The sequence below is a fragment of the Coregonus lavaretus genome (genome assembly GCF_964263955.1).
Source record: "Coregonus lavaretus genome assembly, chromosome: 7".
Taxonomy (NCBI): Eukaryota; Metazoa; Chordata; class Actinopteri; order Salmoniformes; family Salmonidae; genus Coregonus; species Coregonus lavaretus.
This window is the reverse complement of record NC_139994.1, coordinates 9,128,254-9,151,413: the sequence shown is the minus strand read 5'-3', so window position 1 is coordinate 9,151,413 and position 23,160 is coordinate 9,128,254. Positions and strand designations below refer to the sequence as shown.

The window sequence follows — 23,160 nt, the reverse complement described above, 5'->3', positions numbered from 1 at the left end:
TTTTTACCAGCAGGTGGGAGCAGAGAATCAGGCAGCAGAGGATAATTTTTGTTATCAGTCTTACTAGTTGACTGGAGTGATAAAAATAAAGATATTCACATCAATCTCCCATGCATTGTGTATTGAATAAATTACACTGATAAAAGAAAGCATGCATACACATATTTTTGATGATCTGAGTCTAGTGCAACCGTTTTAATTTGTTTATTTTTCATTGGGAAATGTACATCACATTTTAAAGTCTTAATTTCCTTTGTCACTCAGATATGTCTGAAATGTATAGCTTTTAGGGTCACCACGTAAATAAACCCTGTCTCAGAGGCTCGCAAGTGTGAATGCCTAAACTGCATTTCCCATGGTTCTCTTTTAACGTGAAGCTTCCTTGTTAGAGGACTGAGTCGCTGAACTCTATGGTTAATGCTATGACAGGACAGTTGGAACAGCTATCCGGCGCGGAGTCGAGTCGATATTCAATCTAGCCATGGCGGCCACGGGTGGAGGGAAAATTAGAAGCAGAAGATATCATATCGCTTCTAAACCTTACGCCAAAAGCAAACAGGTAAATAAAATTACCGTGTTCGTATGAATGTTCCACATTGAAGGATAGCGTGTAGTTTGTTGACAGTTGTCTTTTCGCTCTTGTGTTGTTGTTTTCTTGGAGACATTTTGTGTGGCCTAGTCTTAGCGCTCATGGCCTCCACGCTGTGTCAAGGAATCGAGCAAGCTAGCGAAGTGAGACAGACATTTTGCCGGTTCGGGGAACTAACGTTAATGTTACTAGCCAGGTAACTGGCGTGTATCATTTAAAACTGCTAAGACTAACGGCAGCCATAGTTATTTAACACACTGTCGTGTATTAATATTGAACTTTACTAGTTTAGACGTAGTACTGGCTTCTTGTCAAGTTTGCGTTGGCTACATGCGTAGCTATTCAAACTAGCAAGCAGTCGACAAGTAGCTAGCTAGCTAATGTCGGATGCTAGCTAAACTTAACGTTACAAGCTAACTAGCTAGCTAGTTTTGCATTGTCTCTGCCTACATTTACATGCAACGTTAGCTATGGCATATCAGTTGTGTTTACTGATAGTATTACATCCCATTCAATCATGAAAGTATATATTTTCTATTTTTTAAAGACATTTGGCATTGGAGTTTATTGTCATTTCATTGTGGGTTAGGTCATAATGTGTAGCTAGTGCACAATGCTAGTTAGCAAAGCTAACTAGCTAATTTCAGAACTGTTTCAAGTGACCACATGGTTGACTGGTTCACTACTAGCTAAGCGAGAGACGTTAGAGGCTAGATAGTTTTTTAACATTAACATTACTTGGTTACAATCTACTAAGGCAACAGCAATAAATGATTAGCAATATTACGCCGTGATAGTAGTCCGTTTCCAGATTTCTTAAAAACAAGGCAATATTATGACGTGGTTTTGTAAATCTCGAAAGGGGCATAATTGTGAGGCTGTGTGGAAACGTAGCTAACCACTCTTAGCCTAGCCTGGGGCAGTGGACTAGAGGACTTCTTCTAGGGTCCAAAAAGTTGGACCCGATGACAATCGTACCCGGACCCGATAATTACAAAATTAAAAGGGCGACCGGACCCGAGAACAATCAGACCCAAACTCAATGCGGTCCAAACCTCATGTCTCTATCATAATCCGTTCAAAAGTTATTGGATATTGTAGGATGGCCAAAATTAGGGTGACTAAATCAATGGAAGCCAGGGGGGGAAAGTGGTCAAAAATCTGGAAAATAGCATTGCGTCAGCTAGGCTGGATGCTGTGCGAGAATGAGTTGAACTTGTCCTCTTTCTTCTTGGAGGTAAGATCGATTTTGAGACATGACATGTAGTATTTTCATATGTTAGTGTACGCTTTAGAAATTACGAAATTCTTATTTTTTGAACTTTTCTCAAAACACAAGCATATCTCTGTGAAATGTAAACGGATCACTGAGCGTACCACAAGCTTTATATTTTCAAAGCCTTTTACACAGTGGTGGAAAAAGTACGCAATTGTCAAACTTGAGTAAAAGTAAAGATACCTTAATTGAAAATGACTCAAGTGAAAGTTACCCAGTAAAATAGTACTTGAATAAAAGTCTAAAAGTATTTGGTTTTAAATGTACTTAACTATCGAAAGTAAATGTAATTGCTAAAATATACATAAGTATCAACAGTAAAAGTGTACATTATTTCAAATTCCTTATATTAAGCAACCCAGATGGCACCACTTTCTTGTTTTTATATTTACGGATAGCCAACACTCAGACATAATTTACAAAAGAAGCATTTGTGTTTAGTGAGTCAGTCAGAACAGAGGCAGTAGATGACCAGGGATGTTCTCTTGATAAGTGTGTGAATTGGACCATTTTCCTGTTTGCTAAGTATTCAAAATGTAACAGTACTTTTGGGTGTCAGGGAAAATGTATGGAGTAAAAAGTATATTATTTTCATTAGGAATGTAGTGAAGTAAAAGTTGTCAAAAATACCCAGAAAAACTACTTAAGTAAAAATACTTCAAAGTGCTACTTAAGTACTTTACACCACTGCTTTTACATTTAATTCAGTTTGTGTCATGTTAAAGGTGGACTCAACAAAATAATGTTGCTATGAGCAGCACCACAGATATTGAGATGATCAAGATGCAAGACTTACCAGTCACACACAGTATGTGCAGGGGTTTGCTTCACGCAGTTCACAGCGAGCTAGCCAGGGCACCAAAACAGAGAAGTTGAGCCTCGCGCTTCAACGCTCTTAGTTGTTGCGGAAATTGTCCCACTTTGCTGTTTACTTTCTGCATCTACGTCATATCGCTGAGTCTACCTTTTAATTTGTCTTTCTGTAAGACGCGGAAACAACTTTGCAGACAACCACCATATGTAAAATCCTCAAAAGTCACTGCGAGAAAGTGGCACTGCTCTGTCGATTGCTTTTTATCACGTTTATTGTTTTTACGAAATCCTACTTTTTGGATATAATGTTAATATGTTAGAGAAAGACCCCACTGAACGATTCAGAACATGAAGAATGATATTTGTCTTGGTAAAATGTATTTTATAACATACTGAAGTGAAATGTCATCACTAAAGCACGTTTTCACCCACTCTAGGCAAAGTGGGAGGACACCCTACTTATTAGTGTAAAGATGCTATGCAGAGCTGTGGTCAGGTCCATTCGGGTCGATCAGTTGTAGTTACATAGACCCGAGACCCGATTTCAATCAAACAGTACTGGACCCGAGGGGAAAAGTTAGAATTTTGGACCTGGATTCTCTCGGTTGTTCGGATGGACCCGTGACGACCTCTAGTGGACACACCAAAAGAAAGGCAGGATAAAATATGCACTGAGCAGGAACCCTAGAACCCATCTACGTTAGTTGTAGCTAGTGAACTTGTGCTTCTCCTGAGGGGTATCCTACGAATAAAGCTAGCCAGCTTCAGTTAGCTTCACATTCCAGGTCAGGCTTAATCTGTACTACGACGGTGGATATTGCTCGTCCGCCTGCCGCTAACTCCAGCAGGCTTGTAACTGTGCGTGCATGTCGCACATCGTTATTCGAACACCGAACTCTTCATTGAGACAACGCTGAAACATCAATCCATGGGTGAGTCAGCGCCACATTTTCATTTGTGCAGAAATCAAAATGAAAGAAAAGTTAGCTTGCAAATTCTGCAGGCTATGGTGTGAAATAGGCTTTTAGAAGTTACATCTTTATTTTATTACTTATCGTTAATGCCGACTTTGGTATGCTAATCAACGCACAACCACAAGCCCCTTTTCCCCCACTCCTATCGATTAAAATAATTGTATTAAGTCATACAAAAGTGTTACTTTGAGGGAAGTTTAAAAGGCATTCTGTCTTTACTAAATGTCTAATGTGATATATTTTAACTAGAGCTGTCCCCGACAAAAAATAATAATATATATTGTTCTTATCGATTGGTCGAAATTATAAAACGTGTATTTTTTCATAGACACACCCTTTTGTGTTTGAATAAAATCAACTATATGCACTGAGCTTGTCTGATTTCTTTAAGCGGACTGTTTGATTCTATAATTAAGACACACAAATGACAAGATGGAGCCCGAAGGCCACGCTGTGTTAAAAAAAAAAGACAGCAAATGCCTGTGTGACTGGCGCACGTTGTCTCTTCTCCCTGCTGCAGCCAAAGGGCAGCATGGCAACTGTTTATTGCGCTGTCCTTGCTGAAGCTGCAACATCATTTCAGCCATTTTGTTTCTTACTTGTTTCCTTGACTGAAAAGTTATGTTACCGAAATCCCTTGCTCTCTTTATGTGAAACGTATGCATCGCATGCACGTGACCAATAGGGCCTGACCTATAGCCTATCATAATCACATCAATAAATTGGTTATAACAAACTCCGAACACCGTAATGTGACTGCAAAATGGATGCGGAGGACAAGAAAAATAAACTTGAAAGGGGGAAGTCAGATCTGTGGAAGAAATTTGACTTAGTTGTGGAAACTACTGGAGATCAAGAAAAAAGGAGGGTATAGGAGCAAGCATTGCATGAGTTATGTGTGTCAAACAGGTGCTGTTAGATTACAATATTATATTTTCTGATAATTTGAAACAGTGTAAACAACACAAAATAAATTAGAAGTGTACCAGAGTCTGTTCTAATGAGGGGGAAATAAAATAAAGAAATATACTGTATAAAGCCTTTATTACAGCAAAGACTAAACAGTTGCATTCGTGAATTGTGGTTTATTTATAGTTTTGGATAATTCTTCAAAGCTCCCTTTGTTAATTTTTAAACAAATGCTTGATTGCATTTCAAATCAAATTTTATTTGTCACCGAATACAACAGGTGTAGACTTTACAGTGAAATGCTTACTTACAAGCCCTTAACAACAATGCAGTTTTAAGAAGAATACCAAAAAAAATCACAAAAAAATACAATATAAAATAATACGAAATAGAAGTAACAAGGCATGAATGACTCCTATGCTGTGTGATGACATGATTGATTGATACAGTAGCCTATATATTGAAATATAGGCATAAGTATTAAGACTAAACAGGATCCGCTCTTAGGCCTACAGCTCGATGGTGGTTATACAATGCTACCACTATACATTTTAGTCATTTAGCAGACGCTCTTATCCAGAGCAACTTACAGTTAGTGAGTGCATAATTTTTTTTTCTTTCATACTATACAAAGCCTACTAATGATAATGACATTGCTTATTATAATAATGATGATGATAATAACAATAAGGAGATGAAGAAAAAGGAGGGTATAGGAGCGAGAGCTGTGTGCATATTATGTGACAGGAAGGTGCTGTTAGATTACAAATGTTATGCCTGTTTGGAACAGTGTAAACAACACTAAATACATTATAAGTAATACCAGAGTCTTTTCTAATGAAAAAACAACAATTGTAAAGCCTTTATTACAGCGTAGCAAAGATTAATTGGGAAATTGCTTTATCCAACATTTTGCGGTTGCATGGGGCTTGATGGTCACGGAATCAGTAAGCTATTAAACAAACAGATTATCCATAGATTAGGGCCCAATTTTTCAATTGATTGATTTCCTTATATGAACTGTAATTCATGTTGCGTTTATATTTTTGTTCAGTATACAATTACAGTATCACATGTCTTAGAGTGATGGACTGTCATCCTTATGGCCTCCGCAATGGATTAGTCCACTGAGAGAGGCGCGAATCAGATGGGTATCTTGTGGGAATCATGAAGAAAAAAATATATTTGCGACTGCTTAACTAAAGAAATCTTGGTCAACCAACAGCCAGGGCCTAAAATTAACACCTGCCAAATGCGGGTAGATTTTGGCATTGGCGGGTAAGATGTTTATTTCACTAGCCACGTTGGCGGGTGGTCAGGGCTCCACAGTGCGAGCATTTCACTCGCATTTGTGAATAAAAATAGTCAAGTATGTTCACATTTATAGAAAAATAAATGCTGCAGTAGCTGTTTTCAAAGTATTTCTGCCATTTTGTTTCATAGCTGGCAAAATAATCGCACAAAGTCAGAGAACTACGATTACTATATAACCTATCCCACTTCGCATTGCAACACTGCCTGGCTGTGAAAGATGCATTTTTTTAGAAGTGCTGCGCACAGGCATAAAAATTGGTCTAATTTACTTGAAACTAAAGTCTACTGAAGTGAGAATTTGTCCTTGTGTTTCTTCGCTATTTACATTTGTTTTGTTCACAAGCTAGGTTGTTTTTCAATGTTTGAGTTTCAGCTGCTAGGGAAGAGAAGACTATGCTTCTACTAGTGAGACTAAATCTCACAGGCACAAACATGAGTTGCGTTACCACGGTAACATCCTGCCCTTAAAGGGGAGGGTGAGCATTTTTGTTCATCTGTGATATTTTGTTTAAAAGACTCGGGTCACAAAAAATGAAATTAAACAGTATACCACATTACTTCTTACTAGTAATACATATATTGTTTTAGAAACATTTCAAAGCATGCTCATCTGTTTTGTTGGTGTAATTTTAGCGTGGAAAAATATTTTGGCTGGTAAACAAATCTGAGTGGCTGGTAGATTATTAAATCTACCTGCCACAGTGGCTGGTGGACCAAACGTAATTTTAGGCCCTGCCAGCAGCCTATTGACCAAACAATCGACCAGTCGACTAGATGGGGTCAACTCTAATTTTAACATGACTATTTTTGAACACACAACACATTTGATTTAATAAAATATTTACTCAGTCGTCTTCCTCAAATAAAGGGATGGTAACGCAATCTTTGCAAGAGGGAAGGAATCTGGTTTAATTGGTCCTCAACTCGTGGCTCAGTCATTTCATTCGGGGGGTGGGGAATTGATCCGCAGGCCTACAAAAGTTAGTTGCCGATCCCTGTTCTATGTCATATCAGTGTCCAGATTTTCAGGAACATAAAACACCTTGACATGAAATGCCTCAGTGGGTTTTCATAAGTCAAACATGTCAGTAAATCATTACAATCCTTCAGTTGACAGGGACGATGCACCATTTAGGAGTTTCTTATAAAGTCATTTTATTAATAGCCCGTGGGCAAAGACTGGGACTGTTAGATTGGCCATTGGAAAGTGAAGGCAGGGAGCCCACCAGCAGTAATAATAAAGAGGACGTGTAGGCCAAACCAAACTAGTGGAATATTTGACTGGCGTTCACTTCAGACCAGTGGACTCGAACTTCCAGTTAGGGTTATGTTTGTGTAAGCCTACATGTCAGCATAAATTGTGCTTTTCTTCTGTCAGCTGGGAAGTGCTGGTGAGGGAAGCAGTAGACCTATTCACTTTTAAATGGAGATGTAAAAGTTATGAACTGTCATCACAGCAGCTGGTTTCAGGTTACTGGCCTTGGCGGGAAGGAAAATCACGAGTGAAATCACTAGTAAATCATTTGAGTTGCTGGGGGGATTTTCATTAACTTTCAGTCTTTCATCCCACCTTATTGAACTAAACACGAAGCATCCTCTCTTTAGGTTACAGATTGGACCTCCCTTGTAAAAATGCATCGGGAATAGATTTTTTCCACACGCCTTTGACACTTTCATATATACTGAACAAAAATATAAATGCAACAATTTCAATGATTTTACAGTTCATATAAGGAAATCAGTCAATTGAAATAAATAAATTAGGCCCTAATCTATTGATTGCACATGACTGGGCAGGAGCACAACCATGGGAGGGTCTGGGAGGGCTTTATTATAGACAGAAATACTCCTCCGTTTCATCAGCTGTCCGGGTGGCTGGTCTCAGACTATTCCGCAGGTGAAGAAGCCGGATGTGGAGGTCCTGGGCTGGCATGGATACACGTGGTCTGAGGTTGTGTGGCCGGTTGGACGTACTGCCAAATTCTCTAAAATGACGTTGAAGGTGGCTTATGGTAGAGAAATTAACATTCAATTCTCTGGCAACAGCTTTGGTGGACATTCCTGCAGTCAGCATGCCAATTGCACGCTTTTCAAAACTTGTGATCTGTGGCATTGGTTTGTGTGACAAAGCTGCACATTATAGTGGGCTTTTATTGTCCCCAGTGCAAGGTGCACCTGTGTAATGATCATGCTGTTTAATCAGCTTCTTGATATGCCACACCTGTCATGTGGATGGATTATCTTGGCAAAGGAGAAATGTTCACTAACAGGGATGTAAACAAATTTGTGCACAACAATTTAGAGAACTACGTTTTTTTTGCGTATGGAAAAATTCTGGGATCTTTTATTTTACCTCATGAAACATGGGACCAACACTTTAAATGTTCTGTTTATATATATTTTTTGTATAGTTAGGCCTACCAGTCTAGTAGTCTTTAACTTAAGAGTCCGTTGACGCACCCATGCATCAGTCGAATTAACATAATAATAAAAAAACGTCAAAAGTTTAAGCAAGATATGTTTTTTTGCATTGGCTAAGTCTCAATCCGCGTATGTTGGCCTTCCGCGTCTGCGGTGGAACATGGCAGAGCTACAGCGCTGTTTGTCCGACCAGGAGACATCACGAAAATCGGTCATCTCACGAAAATATCTGTAGCGTCCCAACGGTTCGGCCTACTAACTAATATGGAAAGGAGAGACTCTCACAAACACACTGGTGTTCTCCGTTATTCCTTAATTTTTTTGACTCCGTTTTTCAATTTATGAATGTGTTATTCAATGCGTTTCTATGGGCTATAGTATTAAAGGCCAAATAATTTAAATACATGTTTTTGATACCTACAGGGTCCTAGAATTCTAAATCAAATAGCTAAATAATCCATAGTATGACAATCTTAAAATAATTCCATATGTTAGCTTAGTAGAACCCCCCCCTTAGATTTTTAGAGGTTAAACACTGGTCTGTAGTCAGGATGTGTCATAGAACTAACCGCCCCCAGATGAGGGGCCTATTGTGGTGTGACGTAGTCGGCTCTTCCAATCATATAGGAAATAATGAACATTGCATTTCCGTCTGTTTGTGTGGCACCCCGAGCCAGTGTTGAAGGGTTTGGGGTCTGTATATTTAGCTACGTTGGCCACTTGACCTGTCTGCTTTAGTAGTGGTCCTATATTATGATTTATGGTTGTGCTGGCACATGTTAAGGGACAGATGCAAGTTTGACTGCTGCTCTGTATTACCTTGCACACATTCAAAATAATGATGGTCCTGTTTTTAGTTTTTTATGAAATGCTACAGTCTGAGTCAGACACATTGTCCAGTTTGTTGTATAGCCTAGCAGCTCATTGGTTCACTTGAACTTCACATGTCTGTCAATTGTACACCTCCATCCCATCTCACTGTTTCAACCACACACACAAGTGCTTCCTGGGAGAACAATGAGAGCAGCATTCTGGCACAGTCCTGTGGTCTCATGGCCCCATTCACAGTAATGCAGTGTCCTTAAATCCCTAGAATCACAAGAAAGGCCTGCAAGCACTAACTGACCCACAGAGGGGTCTGAGAGGCTGTGGCTGGTACATAGGTTAATTAGACTTATCTAGAGCAGCAGTTCACAACCTTTTCCATTCCGGGGAACACCAAATCACAGTCAAATGCTCTTGAGGACCACCATTCGCAGTCACATTTTTTTAAACCACAAAATATCTTGATGGTCAATTTTAGCAGTGAATGTAACAAATTAAAGGCATTATTATTATTATTATTATTATTATTATTATAAACAATTTGCATTGTGAAAAGTAATGTAAAATTGCTTGATTGTTTACACTGGCTTGGTAAAAACTGTGAATTTAGTGTGGACAGCAGCGCTGCGCGACTAGTGCTTTTTACAGATGAGCAGAAGTGGAGTGGAGCATATGCTCATTTTCAGGAGTCAAAAGCTACCAGGAGACACAGCGGTGTGCATGTGAACTGGTGCTAGCTACCTCCTTTTTACAGTTGCTCTTTACTGCTGCAGCAAACTTTAACTCGTGCTTGATGCTCCTGCAGACCCATTCTAAAAGGACATTTAGTGTAGTTAATGAAGCTGGGTAGCACTTCGGGACTATCTTGTTTTGTGATCTTGGTTTAAAGACAGGAAGCATCTCCCTCTGGCTTGTAGATATAGATAAGCCTAGTTCTACTGTAGATGGATGTGTGTTACAGTATTAGACCTGTGCCGCTCAGTGCTGCGTCAGACAGACTCTTCTGACCCACTTTTCACTGAGAGCTTGAGTAAGTAGGTCTTTGCGCTTCGCTTGAGTGGAATGACTTTTCTGTGCACCCACTGCTCGCTCTCCCTTTCAATACCTAGTGGCACATTCATCATTAGTGTGTTTTCCCATTTTTTGGAGTTTGTTACCCTGAATTAATTTGTACTTTGCTAGAATGTGTAACACTAGACATTCACCAAACAATGTTCATCATCACGGTTTTCTTTTCTTTTGGAAAGTCACACTATGGTGCTAAACGTCTCTCTCCATCCCTTATTCTCCCCCTCCCTTATTCTCTCCATCCCACTCTCCACCAGCAGCAGCAGCCAGGCCTGATTAGTCGAGTTACAGACACAGTCAAGAGCATCGTCCCTTCCTGGCTGCAGAAATACTTCAGGAACGGGGAGGCTGCAGAGGGGGGAGGGGCCATAGTGGTGGCGGAGCAGAACAGCCAGGCCCTGCCCCCTAATGGCAGCGAGGAGGTAGCCCCCCTTCCTGATGGACGGGACTCTCCGGAACCCGGTACCAGCAATACAGGTTAGCAGATATGTTATATATATTTTTATAAACTGGTGGTTCGAGCCCTGAATACTGATTGGCTGAAAGCCGTGGTATATCAGACCGTATACCATGGGTATGACAAAACATGTATTTTTACTGTTCTAATTACGTTGGTAACAAGTTTATAATAGCAATAAGGCACCTCGGGTGTTTGTGGTATATTGGCCATATACCACACCCCCTCAGGCCTTATTGCTTAAATAAATATTTATGGCAGAGATCTAGCCCATTGGCATGATTATATAATATTTGTTAATATGTTTCATCCTTTGTGTTTGGATTGTAAAGCCTAATTCCAGTAGTTGGACTTGCCTTGGGACTTCAGTGAAATTTTGAAGCTCAAAATATGGATCAACCCATCTTAACCCTAGTCATTTCTCCTCCACACCCCCAGAGCCTTCGACAAGCAGAGCATCCCTGAACTTCCAGGATGTTCTGTCGAGGCCCCCCCTCAACCGCTCCCACCTCCACTTCCCCTCCTTGGAAGCCTCCCCGGCCCTGGGAGGCCCCAGCTCTCTCTTCTCCCAGCCCTCCACCTCCTCTGCCCCTTTCTCCGGGGGCCCCTTCGCTGGGGCCTCGTCCAGCTTCTCCCTTGTCAAAGAGATAAAGGACAACTGCTCTCAGCACGAGGACGACAACATCTCTACCACCAGCGGCTTCTCTTCACGCGCATCAGAAAAAGGTAGTGTGTGTGTGTTGGGGATTGTGTGTGGAAAAAGTACTGAATCACGTTTTGGCCACTAGCAATCTTTTTTTTTGGTCTAGAGTCACCAGAAGAGATTTTAATCGTAGGATGTGGCTTTGAGAAATGATTTCCCAAATCTTGAAAATAGCATTTTAGCGTCCGTAGTCGGTACTGCTGAAATTCAGTATTTTGTTACGTAGATGTATGACCCAAATTTGACAAAAATGTATTTTCTCTGTCCCCAGATGTACCGAACTCTAAGACAGCATCGCTACCCCAGCTCTGGTCCCCGGAGATGGACCGGACCCACTCTGGGCCCCAGCAGTCCCAGTCCAGTCTCAAGAAGCCTGCGTTCAACCTGTCTGTCTTTGGGACTTCCTCCACTGTGAGTGTCAGTCAGTCAAGTCAGTCCTCCACTGTGAGTGCCAGTCGAGAGTCCGCAAACTCTACTCGCTTAGCTACTGATGTTCAGTTGATTTACTTTGATTTACATACAGTGCCTATAGAAAGTCTACACCCCCTTGAACCGTTTTAAAATGTTATGTTAAGTGGGAAATATGTTTAATTGTAAAAAATATAAATATATATATATATATATATATATATATATATATATATAAAGAATCATTGAACTACACAAAATACTCCATAATGTCAAAGTGAAAAGAAAATTAATAAAAATTCAATAACTAAAATGTAGTCGTTGTATAAGTATTCACCCCCTTTGTTTAGGCAAGCCTAAATTAGTTCAGATGTAAAATGTGGCTTAACAAATCACATAGTAAGTTATATGGAAATAATAGTTGACATGATTTTTGAATGACTACCCCTTCTGTCCCTCATACATACAACATCTGTAAGGTCCTTCAGTAAAGTATTTGAATTTCAAGCACAGATTAAACTACAAAGATCAGGGAGCTGTTTTTGAAAGCCTCATAAAGGGCAGTAATTGGTAGATGGTTAACAATAACAAATCAGACATTGAATATCTCTTTAAGCATGATAAAGTTGATAAATATGCTGTGGTTGATGTATTAAACCACCCAGACACATCAAAGATGAAGCCGTCCTTCTGAACTGAGGTGCAGGACCGGAATTAAACTCCTTAGGGATGTCACCATGAGGCCATTGGTGATTTTTAAAACGGCTACAAAGTTCAATGGCTGTGATGGGAGAACTGAGGATGGATCAACATTGTAGTGACTCCACAGTAATGACAGAGTGAAAAGAAGAATACAAATATCCAGAATAAAAAAATCTTCCAAAGCATGCATATGTATGCAGCATGGAACTAAAGTAAAATGGCAAAGAAATCCACTTTTTGCAAAGCCCTATGTTTGGGCCAAACGCAACGCCTCACTGAGTAACTGCCTCCTTATTTTCAAGCATGGTGGTGGTTGCATCATGGTATGGGTATGCTTGACATCCAAAGCATGCACATGCATCGGCAAAGACTGGGCAGTGTTTCAGGATAAAAAGAAACGTGATGGAGCTAAGTGTTGTGTATTGAGCATAGTGGTGGTGGGCATGTTATGGCGTTCATGTTTGCCTGCACAAATAGCTTAAACTGAATTCTCTGCCTCTTTATTGGATTGTACTTTCACCATGTCACGGAAACAGGCAAAATCCTAGAGGAAAACCTGCTTCAGTCTGCTTTACACCAGACACTTGGAGAGGAATTCACCTTTCAGCAAGACAGTAATCTACAACACATAGCCAAATCTACACTGGAGTTGCTTACCAAGAAGACAGTGAATGTTCCTGAGTGGCCAAGTTACAGTTTCGACTTCAATCTGCTTGAAAACATATGTCAAGACTTGAAGATTGCTGTCTAGCCATGATCCCCAATACCTTGACAGAGCTTGAAGAATAAAAAATAAAAAAAGAATAATGGGCAAATATTGCACAATACAGGTATGCAAAGTTATTATGAGACTCACAGCTGTAATCACTGCCAAAGGTGTTTCTAACATATTTAGACTCGGGGGGTGAATACTTATCTAATCAAGGTATATTAGTGTTTTATATTTCAGTTATCTTTAAAAATATATACTTTTTCTTCCACTTTGTCATTAGAGTATTTTGTGTAGATCCTTGACCAAAAAAAAGACAATTAAATCCATTTTAATCCCACTTTGTAACAAAATATAATGTGACGAAATCCAAGCGGGGTGTAGACTTTCTATAGGCACTTGGAAACTTTTGCTTTTGCGGTATTATGATTGTGTTCTTTAACATTGGGCTTTGATGTTTTTCTCCTCTAGTCTACGATGAACAGTTCAGTGCTGAATTCCAGTCAGTTGGGGGATTCCCCCTTCTACCCAGGGAAGACTACCTACGGGGGAGCGGCTGCTGTTAGAACAGCCCGCTCACGCACAGCCACACCTTACCAGGTAGTTCTCCTCTACAACTAACAATGTCTCCCTATTGATTTTCTCCTAGGCAAGAAACAAGCCCCCGATGCAGTATTCTGTGGGAAATGGGTTTGTGAAAAGTGCTGCTATATTTAATTTGATGGCTATATTTTCCCCTCTAGGCTCCATTGCGGAGACAGATCAAGGCCAAGCCTGCTGCGGCTCAGCCCTGTGGGGTGACCAGCGCTACCGCCCGACGCATCCTACAGTCCCTGGAGCGCATGTCCAGCCCCCTCGCCGTGAGTACACCCATGTTTTAATGAAGTTATTTGAATTTAATTGAATATGGAACCCTCCGAATAGCAGGAACAGGGGCTTACTCAGCCTGGCACAATGGTTACAGAACCGTTCAATTTTATTGTGTAGACCTTTCAACCTCAGTCAGCTTTATACATTACATTTTCTATATTTCTTGAGAAGCGATTTGAGAAGTGGTGAATCTTCACAAGGAAGTGAATTATACACTACCGGTCATACGTTTTAGAACACCTACTCATTCAAGGGTTTGTCTTTATTATGTTAACAGGTGCATCACAGTTGTGTGTTTGTCTTAACAGGATGCCAAGAGAATCCCCTCTACAGTTTCCTCTCCCTTGTCAACAGTAAGTGTTGAGTATTTCAACTTTTCTTAGTTCCTCAATTGTTGTCATTGTCACGATCTCACATTTATTTCTCCTATGTCCTTCAGTTACTGGATGGCAGCACTCTAGACCTTTCACATTTTCAGGCCAAAAAGAAACGGGTAAGTGATTATCTTCTAAACACCCTTACAAAATCTCTTGACACTGACAATTGACATTATGGCTGGTCTCCTTTCCTCTACATGTGTTGTAAACAAGTTTTCTCCCAGCTGTTATTGCACAATATTATGAACCCCAACAACTAACATGCACAGCAGCAGCTAAAAGGTCTTGAGCCTAACGCTGCGGTCGGTTGGTGTGAACAGTGCTGTCATTGTAGTTCCTCCTGCCTCTTTTATTCCTGGCTGCTGTAGTTAATGGGTGTCAGCCTGGGGCAGCTGTTCACCACTGCTCTGCTGTGTTTATGTCCTGAGTCTGTGAGCAGGCGTGTGTTTTTAAGTAAGTGGGCGTGTGAGTGAGTGTGGAGTGTGTTTGTGAGCATGTGTGTCTCTTTGTGTTGCTTTCTAGTGGGGTTAGCTATGCCAGGGCTGGATGGCTGTCTGTAACTAACTTTTAAATGGTCCAGCTGTGACAGCTGGTCACTAAGCCCTGACAATGGGCCATTGAGAAGGAAGGGGGTCTGACAAGACTGTCCAGATCCAGAGATGGCCTTTTGGGGCAGAAGGCTCAAGGGCTGGTTCCTCTCAATGTTGTGGCCATATTGACTAAGTGCTGCCTTCGAGGTTTCTCATGGACCATGTGAACATTTTCAATGAAAGTTTGGCAGTGGCACGTGCCATTTTATTCAAACTTTTCATTGGTTTTATTTGGCCAGATTAATCCAGCTGTGGATAATGTCCATATATGGATTGGAGAGCTGAGACAAACATTTAACATTGTACATTTGTGTGTGCGCGCACCTGGAACACATTGTTTTGAGTATTTCTCTGACTTTTCTGTGTGTTCCCCTCCAGCTGGACTCTCCCCTCCCCCCAGTCCAGAAGCTTGTGATCCCGGCAGCAGCGTCGGTGTCGGGGAACCGCTCAATGTCCTTCAGACCCTCTCTGACCCCCGGGGGCTTGGCTCGGACCCCCAGAGACACGGTGAGGACCCCCACCACCACCTCCACATTAGTCAGCTAATGGCTTCTACGCATCCATCCAACTACCGCAAATTAACTATCGATGATGTGTTGGGAAGTTTTCCCCCAACTCAGACTGTCAATGACTGTTTCTACATGTTGAATGGGGACCTACTACGATGTCCAGCAACTATGTCCAGCGGCGACCAACTGAGACTACACACCGGGCTGATTCTTTTAAAACTTGTCCATAGACGGTTGGCTTGGCTGTGGTTGGATAGATGTGTAGAAGCCTTTACAAACTAAGGCTGTGTTTCATTCCAGAGTCGCTTTCCAAATTACAGACAGACTGCTGCTTGTGTTTCATGTTCCACCCTGCCCCCCCCCCCCCCCTCTCTTTCTCCAGCCCACAAGACAATCCCCTCTGATTCCTGAAGCAGTGGCAGGTCCTTCTCAAAGCACAAGCAGCAGTCTATCCACCTACCCTCTGTCCAGCACTCCTGCAGCCAGCAGCACAGGGTCAGGAGGAGGGAAGATGAAGAGGGAGAGGACCAGCACAAGACCCTCTTCCAAACGTCCTGAAGACCAGGTGGGTTCTCCTCTCTTACCCTCTCCTTTCTGGGGAGAAAAGTTTGGTTTCCTGGCAAATGATAAATTAATGATTGGTTCTAAATCTCTTCAGAAAAGGGTGAAAGTGGGATGTGTAGAAATGATCAGGTGCTTTTTTTAAATACTCTTTTTGACACTCTTCAGATCGCTGAGCTATCGGACCTGCCAGCCATCTCTCTCCCCATCAGCTCCACCTTCAGTCTGCCCAGCTTCAGCTTCTTCCCGCCCCCCACCGCCACAGTCACGCCCCCATCCGCCACAGTCGCGCCCATTGCCGCTCTCTCTACCGCACCTGTCCTGGAGGAGCCCGTCCCTAACAAGGTCCGTTCAGCTCCATTTGGATGCATCCCAAATGGCACCCCGTTCCCTATATAGTGCACTACTTTTGACTAGCTTTATTTCAATGTGTTCAGTGTTCATCCTAATGACCATGAAGGTATAGTGAATAAATAGAGTTATCTGCTGAAACTGACCTGGTTTAGTCGTCGTCTTTATTCCAGGTGCCACCGACTACAGCCCCCTCTACCCCTCCCTCCACACCTTTCACCTTCTCCTCCCCTATCGTCATGGCAACTGCTGCTAGCCCACCGTCCTTCTCCCCGTCTGTAAGTCCCACAGCTTTACTGCAGCTTGAGTATGCCTGCTGTGATGACAGTATTACCCCTATAGAATATTGTTGTTTCTGTTTTTGACACTCAACAACCGTGAGATCATATTCTTACTCCTGTACCAGGTATTGAAACCAAACCTTGCACTGTCAGATATTGGTTATTTTTTTTGTCTTTCAGTCTGGATTTACCTTCAGTGCACCTGTAGTGAAAACAGGTCTGACACTATCCAACGGGAAGATGGCCACCCCAGTAGTGGCAGCAGGTAAGCTTGGATCAACTCCTGGATAAAAACAAGATCCAAACCTTCATGTAAAGGGAAATTCATTTCATAGCTAATGGTTGTTTCTATTGGTGTCTCTGTAGTGAAGCACGCTGCCAGTGAGAGCATGGAGGAGTTTGAAGGGCCGTTAAAACCAGCCAAGGTGTTGAGACAGGGCAGTGTTCTGGACCTCCTCAATGGACCTGGTGAGAATGACCTGCTTGATGATTTCTCATGATGACTTAAGTTGGTTGCCATAAACTGGTACTCCATCAGCTGTCATGACTGTTTATATAATCTGTTATGACAGTGTTATGTTGCCATTTTGATGGGAGGGTTCAAATTGTGTCATGAGTTTTCTATTTTGTTTTAGTGGTTTTTAACCCAATCTCTTCTTCCCCATAGGATTTGCCGTTCCTGTTACTCGGACCTCCCCTGTCCCCAAAGCCCCCCAGGAGACCCCAGCCCTGTCCTCCACCACCGCCCCCTCCCTTGGGGACTTGTTCAAAGCGCCAACAGGCTCTTGGCACTGTGATGTCTGTATGGTGCAGAACAAACCCACTGACACAAAGTGTGTGGCCTGTGTGACCCCACGACCAAACTCTAGCTCCTCTTTTGCAAAAACCGACAGTAAACCCTTCACAACATTGTCCGGCCTGGAGGGTTCCACCACCACTACTCCCGCTGCAAGTTTTGGGGCCCTGTTCACAAAGCCTGCAGGAAGCTGGGACTGTGACACTTGTCTGGTTCAGAACAAGCCTGATGCTGTCAAATGTGTGGCCTGTGAGACAGCCAAGCCTGGGGTTGGAGTTAAGGCCACACTGACTCTGCCTGCCTTCTCGGAGGCTAAGACTCTGCCCGCTGCTGCCCCACTCCTGGGCTTCGGGGACAAGTTTAAGAAGCCAGAGGGAGCGTGGGAGTGTGACGTGTGCATGGTGCAGAACAAGGTGCAGGACATCAAGTGTGTTTCCTGTATGAGCGCTAAGCCAGGTATTGAGATGAGAGAACAACCTGCTGGTTATTTTATTTTGTCCTGAAGGGTTTTTCCTCATGAAGTTGCCCCATACTGCTATCTTGGCTGAATGTTCAGTTTACATCAGAAGATCTTCAAGGAAGTGTTTAAATGACGTGAATCTGATGCAAATGTATGTGTTATATTTTTGCTGATCGCTCATATCTTCATCTACCTAACAGGAGCGACCGCAGCGCCTACATCTCTAACCCCCGCCGCTGTCAGCACCACTCCTCTACTAGGCTTTGGGGCCCAGTTCAAGAAGCCAGAGGGAGCGTGGGAGTGTGACGTGTGCTGTGTTCAGAACAAGGGAGCAGACCAGGCATGTGTGGCCTGTCAGACCCCCAAGCCTGGGGCTAAAGTAGAGCCCAAAGGTATGTACAGCTGTCAACTGCCATGTGTGTCATAGAGGCTTTGTCATTGTAGCAAGATCTTTGATTTGAGTGAGGATAGATGTGAAGCCTGAACTTGATAAGGAATTTCATAAATATCATTTTTTTGTACAGAATTCTGAACTTATTAATTAATATGATCCCTGGTCTCTTTCAGCGTTTGGTTCCTCATCGTTTGGTATCCAGTCCTCGTCTGACTCGGGGGGATTCAAGTTTGGCTTGGGGGCGTCATCGGACTCTGGTTCTGGAGGCTTCAAATTCGGCGGCACCCTCTCTAACTCCTCCTCTTCAGGGGGCTTCAAATTCGGTGCAGCTGCCCCATCCGACACCAGCAGCTCTGCAGGCTTCAAGTTCGGAGGCCTCTCTGAGGGATTCAAATTTGCAGCTTTTGATGCTTCCACCCCTGCAGCGGACGAGGGGAAGAAGGATGAAGCCTCGAGTATAGGTGCCGGGTTCAAATTTGGCGTTAGCGGTGGGCTGTCGTTCGGCACTGCAGCAGCTGCTAGCACGGAGAGCGAACCTCCTTACGGAGGGTTCTCCTTTGATCTGGAGGCAACATCCTATTCCTCCTCTTCTACTTTCAGCCTCCCTGTTTCTACAGAGAATGACAGTGGAGCTTCTACAGAAACCATGACTACCACCACCACAGCAGCAGCTCCTGTGTTTGGGAAGCTGGCTGAAGCTGAGCCTCCTGCCCTGGCCACACCACTAGGGGGCAGCATATTCAGGGAATCGCTAGAGAAAGACAAGGCCCCTTCTTTCACCTTTGGGAAGCCTGAGAAGGAGGTTGCCTCTATGGGTTCTGGGTTCCTGTTCAGTGCTGCTAATAAAGAGGCGGAGGCATCTGCTCCATCTATGGGCTTTTCCTTCAGTAAGCCAGACCCACCTAAGGACCAGCCCAAAGCACCTGCCTTCGCCTTTGGGAAGCCGGAAGACCAGAGTGAGACCCCAGCAGCAGACGCCCCTAAGCCCTCATTCAGCTTTGGGCAAAGCACAGCAGGTGACGGGAATACTCTGCTGCAATAGTTCATTTTATTATTAACCCATTTTGTATTTGTCAATGTTATGAATGGATGTTCTACAGTGGAATTTTGATTCTTTTTTTGTTATATTTTTTTTTTTTCACTAATCAACTATTCAGCTGTTTGTAATTAATGTAAACACTGTCTACACTTAAACCATGATATATAATTCTTCACTTCATTCCGTTGTTGTTTTCCTTGCAGATGCTGCAGCCCCAAAGCCAGCATTTGGGTTTATGGCCAGCACCACCACCACCACCACCTCTTCTTCCACCACCCCTGTCCCCAGTCTGTTTGGGACCCCCAGCAGCTCTACCCCTGCCCCAGCGCCTATCCCGCCCCCCAGTACCTTCCTCTTCGGGCAGAGTGCCTCCAGTGAGGCCACCCCAGCCAAGTCCTTCTTGTTTGGGCAGAGCCAGGATAGCCTGCCTGCCCCTGCAGTCTCTCTGAACCCTGGCCCGGCTCAGCCCTTCCTATTTGGGTCTGGACCTAATGCTGCTGCTCCCTCCTTCACTTTTGGAGCAGCAGCGCCCTCCACTGCCTCATCTGCAGGTTGGTTCCTTTTAGCATTTCTTTTAGAGGGGGTTTTCCACCCCTGACTTGCCACTGCATATTTTTATGAATCTGAAATTGATAGTATAGTGCTTTTTCTACACACTTTGCACAGAGAAGGCAACTTTTCTTTATCTAACAAGTATAGCTGTTGACAGAATTGACCAATAGTTGACCAAATATGTTTTACCACTTTAGCACTCTTGTTTTAGTTGGTTGAAATGTAGTCCGTGAATGATATAACACTTACCCACCTCTCTGTCTGGTCAGCTCCATCAGCAGCCTCCGCTCCGTTTGTATTCAGCCCTGCCTCCTCCACTGGGTTTGGGTCTGGACAAGCTCCTACCTTTGGTCAGGGCACCTCCCAGCCCAGTGCCCCAGCGTTTGGTTCCCCGTCCCCCTTCTCTGCCACGGCCTCCCAGCCCCCTGCCTTCGGGGCCAAGCCCAACTCTGTCCCCGTGTTCGGCCAGCAAGCCAACTCCACTCCTGCTTTTGGCTCATCCACCCCCGCCACACCAGGTGGGTTACTGCTGTCACTTTGTCTGGGGTTGTTTTTGTGTGTGATAAAAAAAAAACAAATAAAACATTTGAGCTACTCAGTCTGATTGCAGTGTGATTACATTTGAATCGTTTTATCACGCAATGTCAAGAGTTGCTTTTTTATGCCCGATGTCATGGTTTTACCAGGTGGAGGTTACCAATTTGGAGGAGCCAGTGCGTTCGGCACCTCCAGTAACAGCACAGGGGTGTTTGCTTTCGGAGGGGCACCAGGAGGGTCCCCCGCCCCTTCTGCCGCACCCTCCATCGCACCCCAACCCAGTGCACCTGGAAGTGGTTTCAACTTCGCAGCGCCCCCTACCTTTAATATTGGGTGAGTCCCAACAGCTCTGACTCCTGATAAGGGATCATTTGGATTGGTGTAAATTCACCTGTCCCTATACAAATACATTGGTATTCATATGCTCTCTGAATTTCTGCATTCCCTGTTTTAGTGCATGCATTCAGTTATTAGTCCCAAGTCATTGTGTTTAACATGAGTGTACTGTGATAATAATGAAGAATGAAAAAAAAGCCGTCAAGTTATTGGATGTGCGTGTGCTACGTTTAAAACCGGTGTTAATGATGATGTAACATCCCCTACTACAGATCGAAGAGCACCATCTTCACTGCAGCTGCCGCAGGACAGCACTCAATCCCCGGTCGCAAGATCAAAACAGCCGTCCGACGGAAGAAGTAAAACATCCATCGGACTAGACTTGACACTTTCAAGCAAAGACGGGACTGATTCCTCTGGACAAACACTGAAGTACTTAGGGGGTTCATCAGAGCATCCTTCTTCACATGTTATCTGGGGATGTATGGGTGATACTCTGATGTGTGGGGGGGGGGTGGAGACCTCAAAGCAACTAGAGAGAGGGACCCTTGTACAGGACATGTCAGACGTAAAAAATTACAACTATAAAACTGAAAAAGAACCAATGACAGCAAAAACAACCACACAATCAAGTGAAAGACTTAACAAACAGTAAATATCTATTTTCAACACCTGCAAACGTCAGCTAGAACTTAGGCATGACTTTTTGTAATTAAAATACAAAGGCAAAAATTGAAATTGAAAGAGTTGATAGTGTAAGAATCGTACTGTTGCGTTGATTAGTATGGGTGATCAGGTTATGAACTGCAAAAGTTCATGCAGAGGTTAATGAGAGCCGTAGAGCAAATCCCAAATGGCACCCTATTCCCTATGTAGAGCACTTTGTTTAACCTGTGAGTTTGAAGCAGTGCACAACATGGGGTAGGGAATTAGAGTACCATTTGAGACGTAGCCATGGTGTCAATGGCGTGTATGCTGTATGTACAGGTTTCTGTGTGCTGAATGACGCGTGCTTGTTTTCCTTGTACAGATTTGAGGTGTGTTTTGGTTTCTTTGTACATGCTGAGATGTGTGTGTCCGTGGCATGTGTGTATAAGCTGAACGTACGTGTCATTCGTGGCAGCGGCCGTCAGACAGTCGTAGGTGAGAAACATGAATGTGTTTTAAATGGAGGAAGTGAGGAGGGTGGGGAAGGAGAGGACGGTTACCCCCTGCACTGTGGAGATTGGGGCCGGAGGCTGAAGCCCGAAATGTCCTCCTTGACTTTGTAAATCTGTGGTTCCAAATCTGTTTCCCCCCCTCTCTGCCGCTCCATCTCCTTTATTCTCATCTTTTCTCTTGCCCTCCTTCCCTTCCGTTTATTCTGATTCATATTATCTCCCTTTACCTCCTTCTGCCTCTCTTAATTGGCCTTTGAATATTATTATAAAAACCTGTAAATAGTTTTTTTTTTTTTTTTTATCTGTGAAGTTAAATTTGTGTGTAATGTCGCGTTTTACGTGCTTGTCGGAACTAGGAAATTCTGAAGTGTCTGACTTGCTTACTGGTTGTAGTTACACACATGCGGCGTTCAACCAGTTAGCGTGTCGGAAATGTCAGAGTTCCGATTAGCACGTGAACGTAGCATTAAACCAACTCTGCGTTCAGCATTCTGTCATTAGAATTTATGTAAATCCCTATATTCAAAGTTGCCTGAAATCCATTTAAAAAAACTTAAATGCAAATTGGGATCCTTTGAAGACTAAAGGTATATTGGCTTTTCTGATCCACTTTTGTTTGGACCAAAACCAGTATTGTACAAAGCATTAGTATATATTTTTTTATTGCTTGTTTAAATGGACTAGGGTGACTTTGGATAATAAGGAAGTCAATTTAATTTTAAAGCCATGATTCTTACTGGATGAGTGATACAATAAAAACCATGGGTAATTGCCATCAATAAAACGATATAAAACGTAGTAACTAACATGTGATCATTCCTTTCCCACATAACACAATAGGATGCATTTTGACAGAAGAGTTTGTTTTATAAGGAACTAGTATACCAGAATAAAGAGAAAAAGAAAGAAACCAGGGTGCCAATTACGGGAAGCCGGGGGGGCTCCGCTCCCCTGAATGAGACATTAGCTCCCCTAAATGCAACAAAAGTCCAACTTTGGCGGTGCTAATTTAACCATTCTCCTATTTATTTATTTTTAAATGCAGTGGTAAATATGATTTACAATGGTATACATGAAAATAAAAGCTTCCAAATTAAACGAACACCCCCCACCTCTAATGGTTTAACCCATTTATTTCTACATGGAGGCACAAACAGTCTCCCTGTCCATGAATTGTTT

General features: G+C 42.9%; 1 protein-coding gene across 5 annotated transcripts; it reads left to right on the top strand.

Annotated features, from left to right (window-relative positions):
• The first annotated feature begins 457 nt into the window (after positions 1-457).
• LOC311132872 (nuclear pore complex protein Nup153-like) lies at positions 458-22,779 on the top strand. Of its 5 annotated transcripts, none has more exons than XM_084166233.1 (21): positions 458-559; positions 10,450-10,666; positions 11,085-11,372; positions 11,621-11,760; positions 13,640-13,768; positions 13,912-14,028; positions 14,347-14,391; positions 14,478-14,531; positions 15,384-15,512; positions 15,897-16,079; positions 16,244-16,420; positions 16,600-16,704; positions 16,888-16,972; positions 17,074-17,175; positions 17,375-17,959; positions 18,164-18,355; positions 18,531-19,373; positions 19,600-19,947; positions 20,218-20,466; positions 20,635-20,818; positions 21,094-22,779. In XM_084166233.1, the coding sequence occupies exons 1-21, from the start codon at positions 482-484 to the stop codon at positions 21,182-21,184; spliced, it is 4,341 nt and encodes a 1,446-aa protein (XP_084022359.1). In that variant the 5' UTR covers positions 458-481; the 3' UTR covers positions 21,185-22,779. The 5 variants fall into 5 exon arrangements, with proteins under 5 accessions (XP_084022359.1, XP_084022357.1, XP_084022358.1 ...); XM_084166231.1 differs by having other exon boundaries at positions 11,621-11,793; XM_084166232.1 differs by having other exon boundaries at positions 10,447-10,666.
• Positions 22,780-23,160: the final 381 nt, after the last annotated feature.